Source organism: Vicia villosa, linkage group LG5, assembly GCF_029867415.1.
Source record: "Vicia villosa cultivar HV-30 ecotype Madison, WI linkage group LG5, Vvil1.0, whole genome shotgun sequence".
Classification (NCBI taxonomy): domain Eukaryota; kingdom Viridiplantae; phylum Streptophyta; class Magnoliopsida; order Fabales; family Fabaceae; genus Vicia; species Vicia villosa.
Genome location: NC_081184.1, coordinates 38,369,633 through 38,379,020, shown reverse-complemented (window position 1 = coordinate 38,379,020; position 9,388 = coordinate 38,369,633). Strand labels below are relative to the sequence as shown.

Here is a 9,388-nt window from a genome sequence, read left to right as displayed (position 1 = left end):
ACAGATACATTTAAGAACCAAAACATTATTTAGTCACGATTTAGTACTCAAGAATACCTTTATGCTACGTTGTAAGTATTAAAATGCAAGAAGTTAACTTAATTAAAGATTTATGTTGATCAGCACAGTTTGTTAAAGTAACACAAAACAACATCTAAATCATAATATTCTTATTCATAACATGGAGAACAAAAGCATAATTTCCTTCTCCGTTTTACACTCACATTCTTGTCTTTGCAATAACATTGTAAACAAAGGATTGAAATGAAGATTACAACAACTATATATATATATATATATATATATATATATATATATATATATATATATATATATATATATATATATATATATATATATATATATATATATATATATATATATATATATATATATATATATATATATATATATATATATATATATATATATATATATATATATATATATATATATATATATATATATATATATATATATATATATATATATATATATATATATATATATATATATATATATATATATATATTCCTTGCTTTGTAGACTTTATATATTTCTCTTTCTTAATACCATTTTCTAGACACGAGTACCATCATCTGGCGAAGGGTATTTGGATTGTGAGGCCGCTTCTAGTATGGAGGCGTGTAAATCGGTGGCTTCTCAACTGGTGGCTTATAAACGGGAGGTTTGTATACAGGAGGCTTCTCAACAGGTGGCTTGTAGGTTGGAGGTTTCTCCACTGGTGGTTTGTAAACAGGGGGTTTCTCTACTGGAGGTTTGTAGACTGGTGGTTTCTCTACAGGTGGCTTATAAACTGGAGGTTTGTAGACAGGTGGCTTGTAAACCGGGGGCTTTTCAACAGGTGGCTTATACACTGGAGGCTTTTCAACTGGGGGTTTGTAAACTGGAGGCTTCTCGACGGGTGGCTTGTATACTGGTGGTTTCTCTACAGGTGGTTTATACACTGGAGGCTTTTCAACTGGGGGTTTGTAAACCGGAGGCTTCTTAACTGGTGGTTTGTAGACAGGTGGCTTGTAGACAGGTGGTTTCTCAACGGGTGGCTTATAAACTGGAGGTTTGTAGACAGGTGGCTTGTACACGGGTGGTTTCTCTACAGGTGGCTTATAGACTGGAGGTTTTTCAACTGGAGGTTTGTACACGGGTGGTTTTTCAACAGGTGGCTTGTACACGGGGGGCTTATATATTGGAGGATGCTCAACTGGTGGTTTGTAAACAGGTGGCTTGTAAATAGGAGGTTTTTCTATAGGAGGCTTGTACACTGGTGGTTTGTAAACCGGAGGTTTCTCAATTGGTGGATTGTAGACAGGCGGTTTCTCATAGTTGGCAAACCCCTCAGGAATGATAAGAGCAAGAAGAAGCAAGACTATGAAGCTTAAGGAAGCCATGTTAGAAACTTTGAGTTTGATGCTAAAACACAAGAGTGACTACCTGCTTTTATACTAATCATGCTCTTACTGATTCCACTCACAGCTGCATGGCTCATTCTTATCGGTAATGACTTGGCACTCTCTTGTACCAAAAGTCAATGAATTCGCAAGGACAAGTTGTACCATGATAACATTTTTAACACACCGACACGACCAATAATAATAATATATGCCACATATGTATTATTTTCGACATAACTAGTGAAGATCTGGTACAACGTACAAGATTGTACAGATCTTAAAATAGTATGAAGAAAAAGACGTGAAGTTCAGTCAGATACATTAGTAAATTTATAATGCTTTCCATTTGAAGAATTCAAAGCTAGTAGTTCATACTTGGTAATGGATGAAGTATGTACGCAAATTGCAATATCTAATGCTTTGTTGTTTTCCACTTTACTTTTCTTAATTATGTATCTTTTCATCCACTCCTTTGTCTTGGTGAAAATATTGATTTGACTAAAATTAGGTGGGACTTGAGTTTTGTAAAATGGGTTTAATTCAATGACTTATGGTGATCATATTTGCACCGCCAGAGTTTTATGTTGTTACTTGTTATGGCAAATTTTGACAAATTGTGAATTGTAAAAAGAGTTGCACCAATAGTGCATTGTAAATGCATCATTGTTGTTATTAGACATTAGACAATCAAAGTTATTATGACTTAAATGGTTTTGTGATTAAAACGTATAGGTGTCTAATTTCTTTTGGAAAAGTTAAATATATTAAAAGAGTGTTCTAACTAGATATAAAAAAAAAAAATAAGTAAAGAGGAAATTTAAAAGAGTTTAGACAAACATATAACTAAATCAAGAAAATTTCTTTACCCACCTCCCTATGGGGATCACCCCCAGCAAAAAACCTAAACTACCCCTGCTTCAGAGATGAATCTCCGAAGTTATATTTTTTTTTGAATTTTTGTTGACTTCGGAAATGCATCTCCGAAAACACCAATTTTTTGGTGTTTTCGGAGATGCATTTCCGAAGTCAAAAAAAATTCAAAATCCGTGCATATTTTCGGAAGTTCATTTCCGAAACTGTTGCTGCATATACAAATTTCCCTCCTTCACTATTTCATCATTTTTCTCCAAAACTTCTCAAAACCCTCTCTAAAACCCAATCAATCTCCATCAATTTTTCGCCCTAAAATCAAGTTTCAAACCGTTGATCACGTTAAAGGGAGCATAGAAAGCTACAATTTCAGGTAAACATCTCTCATTTCATCCCCTATTTCACTACATTGATTCAACAAATTTATGCTGAAAACTGATATGGTTCGGAAGTTCATTTCCGAAATATATTACCTAAAAAATTTCGGAAATGAACTTCCGAAATATGCCCTGGCAGTTTAAAAAAACAGTTTTGGCCAATTTTGCTAATTTATTCATTTGTTAGGTATGGTGCATCCGGACAACATTGTGCAAGACGATGGAGTATTAGTTCCGGAAATTGTCAACGTTAATAACGATCCGGTTATTGACGTTACTCCTATGATCAATGCGGTCGATGTTCGTCAACATTTTACAAATGATCGGAGCTTCGGTAGTCGCGAACAATTGATTGATTGGGTTCGGAAGGAAGCTAACAAACATGGATTTGGAATTGTTATTTTAAGGTCGGACAACGGAAATAGTAGGCGGAAAGCTTTCGTTGTTTATGTCATCTTTGTGTAATTTATGTTTAATGTCAATTTCATTTGTTCAATTTACACAACACACTAAGCAATCAACAAAATGCAAAGTTTATGTCTGTTTCTGCATAATTCGGAAATGAACTTCCGAAATATGCTTGTCTGCCTCCTATTTTCGGAAGTTCATTTCCGAAATGTCCCCTGAGGCAGGATAAGGTTTGTTGGGCCATCAATGCTCCAATAAGTCTATAAATACCACACACTCTTTTTCATCCTCTTCACACCACAAAACACAAATGACACAAACCTACCCCCACCTAGCATTCGTCTACTTTGAAACCGGCTACCCGATGTCGTTCCAATTTCGCTTCTCGCGCGACACGCCGTTTGCGGAGTTGATACCGTCGCTCAACACGCTTTTGCGCTATCCCGAGAATCGAAAGGTTGTCAAGCTCGAGTACCGCTCGCCATCGCTTAACGACGAGGGAGGCATTAAGTTCACACCTTTTGAGATCAAGAACGACGAAGATTTAGCGGTTTTGTGGACAACGTTCGACCGATTTTCTTCGAAAGGCCCGATCGAGTTGGACGCGAAACTTCAAAGATCGGCGGACGACGTAATCAAACTGTTGACTCATCCCTACCTACCCGTGTTCAACAATATGTAACTTTAATTTTCAGTAATATTATCGTTGTAATCTTCACCCGATTAAATAAAGCGAATCGTTGTTGTTTTCCATTTTTCTTCTGTCTAGACATAAATTCGGAAGTTCATTTCCGAATTTCTCCAAGGGGGGTGCGTTCGGAGATGAACTTCCGAAACACCACATTTTCTAAAAATGTAACTTTATTTCGGAGATGCATCTCCGAAATCAATATTTTATATTAAAAAAAACACGTTTTCGGAGTTACATTTCCGAAAACACCTTTTTTTCAAAAAAAAGTACCTTTTCGGAAATGAACTTCCGAAACAAGGGGTAGTGTTGTAAATTCACCAGGGGTGAGCAAGAAGGTTAGGAGGTGGGTAAAGAAATTTTCCTAAATCAAACATTATCAACAATGGTGATGTGCGCCATTGATGGAGAGAAATGTAACACACTTGCAACAGAAAGTGTAACAGAAAAGCTGCAGATAGTAAAGAAAGAAATCACTATTGCATTGATTAAAGGATAAGATACATGAGGTGTCTTATATATATATATATATATATATATATATATATATATATATATATATATATATATATATATATATATATTGAAGGATAGAAAAACACTTAGAAAGGGGGGGATTGAATAAGTGTGACTTTAAACTTTGGACGATAAAAATAAATTGCACAATTATTTTTATCCTGGTTCGCTGTTAACGAAGCTACTCCAGTCCACCCCCGCAGAGATGATTTACCTCAACCTGAGGATTTAATCCACTAATCGCACGGATTACAATGGTTTTCCACTTAGTCAGCAACTAAGTCTTCTAGAGTATTCTGATCACAACTTGATCACTCCAGGAACAACTGCTTAGACAACTTCTAAGACTTTTCTAGAGTCTACTGATCAACCTGATCACTCTAGTTACAAACTGCTCAGCCAACTGCCAAGACTTCCTAGAGTATACTGATCACACGATCACTCTAGTTCCTTACAACTTAATGTAATCTATTCAAGAGTTTACAAATGCTTCTAAAAAGCGATAATCACAACTGTGATATTTCTCTTAACGTTTAAGCTTAATCTCACTAAGATATTACAACAGCAATGTAGTGAGTTTTGATGAAGATGAAGATTCTGAGTTTAGATTTGAACAGAGTTTCAGCAAGTTTGATATGAGTTGTTTTGGTGCAGAATCGTTAACCTTGCTTCTCATCAGAACTTCATATTTATAGGCGTTGAGAAGATGACCGTTGAGTGCATTTAATGCTTTGCGTGTTCCGTACAGCATCGCATTTAATGTTATACGCTTTTGTCAACTACCTCGAGCCTTGTTCACGCTGTGTCTACTGACGTAGCCTTTAGTAGCTTTTAACGTTCCTTTTGTCAGTCAGCGTAGCCTGCCACTTGTACTTCCTTCTGATCTGATGTTTGTGAATACAACGTTTGAATATCATCAGAGTCAAACAGCTTGGTGCATAGCATCTTCTGATCTTCTGACCTTGAAGTGCTTCTGAGCGTGATACCATCTTCTGATCTTCAGTGCTTCTGATCTCATGTTCTTCTGATGCTTCCATAGACCCATGTTCTGATTCTGCTTCGACCATCTTCTGATGTCTTGCCAGACCATGTTCTGATGTTGCATGCTGAACCATTTGAGACACAACTTCTGAGCGCTGAATTATGCGTACTCTTTATATATTTCCTGAAAGGGAAATTGCATTGGATTAGAGTACCATATTATCTTAAGCAAAATTCATATTATTGTTATCATCAAAACTAAGATAATTGATAAGAACAAATCTTGTTCTAACAATCTCCCCCTTTTTGATGATGACAAAAACATATATAAATGATATGAATTTGCGATCAGAAAGAGTAGACGGCAAAAGACAAATTACACAGCTATAGCATAAGCATATGAATATGTCTCCCCCTGAGATTAACAATCTCCCCCTGAGATAAATAATCTCCCCCTGAAATAAATACTCGAAGAACTTTGATAAAAGACTTCCCTGATTATTTCGGTAGAGACGATCATATAAGCTTCTGCCTTCAGAGAATTCATAGCTTCTGACTTCTGCTTCCATTGGACAGCTTCAGAACTTGAATTTCTTTAGATCCTTAGAACACTCACAGCTTCTGATTCCTGCTTCCATCGTGGACAGCTTCAGAACTTGAATTTCTTTGATCTTCAGAACATTCACAGCTTCTGACTTCTGCTTCCATTCAGGACAGCTTCAGAACTTGAATTTTCTGGATCTTTTAGAACATTCACATCTTCTGATTTCTGCTTCCCTCGGATAGCTTCAGAACTTTGAATGTCTACCAATCATCACTTCATGCTAGATTTGTATCAGAACATTGTTGAATGTACCAGAGCATCATCAGAGCATCTCTACATCCTGAAATGTTACAGAACAAAAACTAAACGACAAAAGTCAGCATGAATGAGTTAGAACATAAAATGTATGTTTGAACACATTATATGTATCAGAGCCGTATAGGCTGAAATAATGTATCAGAGCAAATAATGTATCAGAGCCATAACATTATATGTATCAGAGCAAATAGAATTTTGTCAGAACAGGATAGACAATGATATTCTAATTCTATTATCAGTGCTTCTGATTCATTCTTCTTTCTTGCTTCTGATCTCTGAAGCTTGACAGCACTCAGCTTGCTTCAGTTTCCAAGAGCTTATTCCTTTTACAGAATAACGCTTCTTATGGTTTTGCTTCTAGTGTTTGCTTCTGAAGATTCACTTCACTTCTCTGTACCTGCAAAACACTTAAACCATATAGAACTTGCAGTTCTTGTTAGTGAATGTGTGGGAGCCTTTACCCAGCAACTGATAGATTTAATCAAATCATTTATCATTTATCTTCTCCCCCTTTTTGTCATAACATCAAAAAGAATATTTAAAAAGATTCAGATGCATAAAACGACAAATAAAATGAAACACACGGAGAAAGAAGTTGATTTCATTGAAGTTTCAAACAGCAGGTTCAGAAGTACATGAAGAAAGGAAAGATCAGATGCACAAAGACAGATGCAACGAGAAGAAAGAAACAACACAGACTCAATCTAAGATGGCCCTAGTCTTGACAAGATCTTGGTCAGTATCTCTTGAACCATATTGTTGTGTCCTTCTTGCCTCACCATGAAAGCGCTATACTGATCATTGAGTGAGCTTTGCTCATCCTGTCTCTTCTGAATTTCTTCTAGAGTCCTTGCAAGACGAGAAGATTCTCCAGAAGAAGCTTCACCGCTTTCAACCACAGGAATGGCATGTTGATCTGCAGCTTCCATAGATAGATCATTTGCAGGGATTTCCTTAACAGGAACAGTTTTGGCAACATGATCTTCAGCATCTGCTTCTTGCATAGAAGCATCTCCATATTCTGCAGCAGGAATTTCCAAGTCTCCATTCTCAAGTGCCTGAAGAATGGCAGCTAGATTCCTGGGAGCAGAAGGACCTTCAACTACTGGTGGGTCAACAACTTCTGGAATGACCAAGTTTGGATCTTTCTCAGACGGGTTTTCCCTCAGATAGTCAAAGAGAGTCTTGAAATCTCCGAGCAGAACAGGATATTGAGGTATCCAAACCACAATCTCCCTGCAAGGATTTGCTTCCAATGCAGCAGCGAGTCTTAATTGTTCCATCTCATCCAAGAAGGGCTTCTCTTCCAAAAGATATCTTCCTTTGAAACGAGCAAACCAGAAGTCTTCATAATTCCTCAGAATTCCACGAGGCCGTGGGGCAGCAGCTACACAGGCTTCCTGAAGTTCTAAAAATAGAGCATCTGATTCTCTGCGAAAGATCCTCCAGAAGTTCCGCATAGCAACATCATTCAATCCAGAACTTTCAGCGAGTCTGAGAGTATCAAAGGTACTTCTGAGATTCCTCTTTATGTTTTCAAAAACTACACCAATAGGATATACGGGGCGGGATTTTATTTGGGTTTTTGAAAAGGCAGGTGATCAGTGCATTTTGATGCACATTCTTCCATGTTTGTACTCAAGCATTTCTTCGGTTTGTTTTATTTATTTTTATGTTTTAATATGTTTTAATATTTTATTTTATTTTTGCACTTAATTGTTTTTCGTATTAATTTTTCAGCATTAGCAGTCTGCACGGAAACGATCATATCTGGAGTTCCAGGAGTCCGATTGAGGCGTTCTAATAATCGACGGAAAGCTAAGAGAAAGAGCTACAATTCTTATGTTGGAGTCGAAGTCAGAATCGGATTGTAGAAGGGCCAGAATATTCGTTGAAGTTGCAGCACTAGTTTTAGTTAAGTTTCGGGTCAATTAGTTTTGGGTCTAGGTCGTATGTTTGACCCAGTTGGGTTGTAAAACGGGTTGTAATCTTTCCCCTTAGGGTAGCAGCCGCGGTACTGTTCAGAACCATCTTCCATTCACGAAATTTTCCAAGCTTTTGACGATCCTGTAATGGAGAACTAATCCTAAGGGCTAATCTGCCGAATTCGAATTCCACAAAACTTTGAGGTTATTATTACTTTCAATTTAATTCAGTTCCTTTCCAATTTGTTATATGATTTCGTTTGCTTAATTCGTTCTTATAGAATATATTGGATTTAATTCGATTGATGCATGTTCCTTACTTTAATCGCGTTTAAACTTAGCTTATTCGTTAATTCGCGCTATCGATAACCGTTTGCTTAATTCGGTGAACCGTTTGCTTAATTCGGTGATTAGGAACATAACTCGTGTAGTATTGTCGACGCTTGTTTCATCAATATTGCAATCGAATAGGAATTGGTACCGCTTAGGGAATTGAAATTGTAATAATCAATGATAAGTTGGAAGTAGAACCGGTAGATTAACCTGTTATAATCACTTATTTCAAAACAGCTTATTTTCAGAATCACTTTTGATAATCATTTTTTTCGACCAAACCAAACCCCCCCTAAATCGATTTAGCTTTTAGTTAATAAAAATCAAGAATCCTTTTGAGAACGATATTTCGAGTCAACTGTCGCTGTACTGCTTTTATACTAAATAACTCGTTTTTGACCCGCGCGCGACAGCGGATCAAATTGGCGCCGTTGCCGGGGATTCTTGTCGTTATTAATTGATTTTAGAGTCTTAGGTTTAGTGTTCGTGCGTTTAGGCCGTAGTTTCCTCACGGTTTAGGTCAGTCCGCGTTTAGAGTCGAAAAAGTCAGTTTTTGCAAAAATTGTATTCGTTTGTAAAACGTTTTTGCCTACTGGAAGAAGAAAAATCGTGCGATCAATACTCCCTTACTCTAGAAGAGTAAGGGAATTCGACCCAAAATCGCCAAATTCATCGTTTTTCTATTTTTAATGAATTTTTTACTGTTTTCATAGAGTCAAAAAAATCCAAAAAAAATCCCAAAATTCTTATTTGTCTTAATTAGATTAAATTTTGTGTTTGTATATTTTTCTGAATTTAGTTTAATCATTTTTATTCTTTCTATTCGTTTCTGCATGTATGGGACTTTATCGGTATTTCGGTGTTTGTTGAACTCATGGCTGAACAAAGAACACTAACGCAGTTGGCTGTCCCTAATGTGAACTATAATGGTTTATGTATTGACTATCCTACGGGTGATGCACCTTTTGAATTGGAATATGGTTTAACACATTTGTTGCCTAGGTTTAATGGTTTTG

The 9,388-nt window shown here is 36.5% G+C and overlaps 1 protein-coding gene across 1 annotated transcript; it reads right to left on the bottom strand.

Annotated features, from left to right (window-relative positions):
- Nucleotides 1–514: 514 nt before the first annotated feature.
- On the bottom strand, nt 515–1,447 carry LOC131606526 (repetitive proline-rich cell wall protein 2). Its single transcript, XM_058878737.1, has one exon. It carries the CDS (start codon nt 1,407–1,409, stop codon nt 633–635), a length of 777 nt encoding a protein of 258 aa, XP_058734720.1. The 5' UTR covers nt 1,410–1,447; the 3' UTR covers nt 515–632.
- Between the last annotated feature and the right edge of the window lie 7,941 nt (nt 1,448–9,388).

Excerpts from the sequence above, each read along its gene's own strand:
- LOC131606526 (XM_058878737.1), bottom strand. The coding sequence starts at position 1,409 with ATGGCTTCCTTAAGCTTCATAGTCTTGCTTCTTCTTGCTCTTATCATT.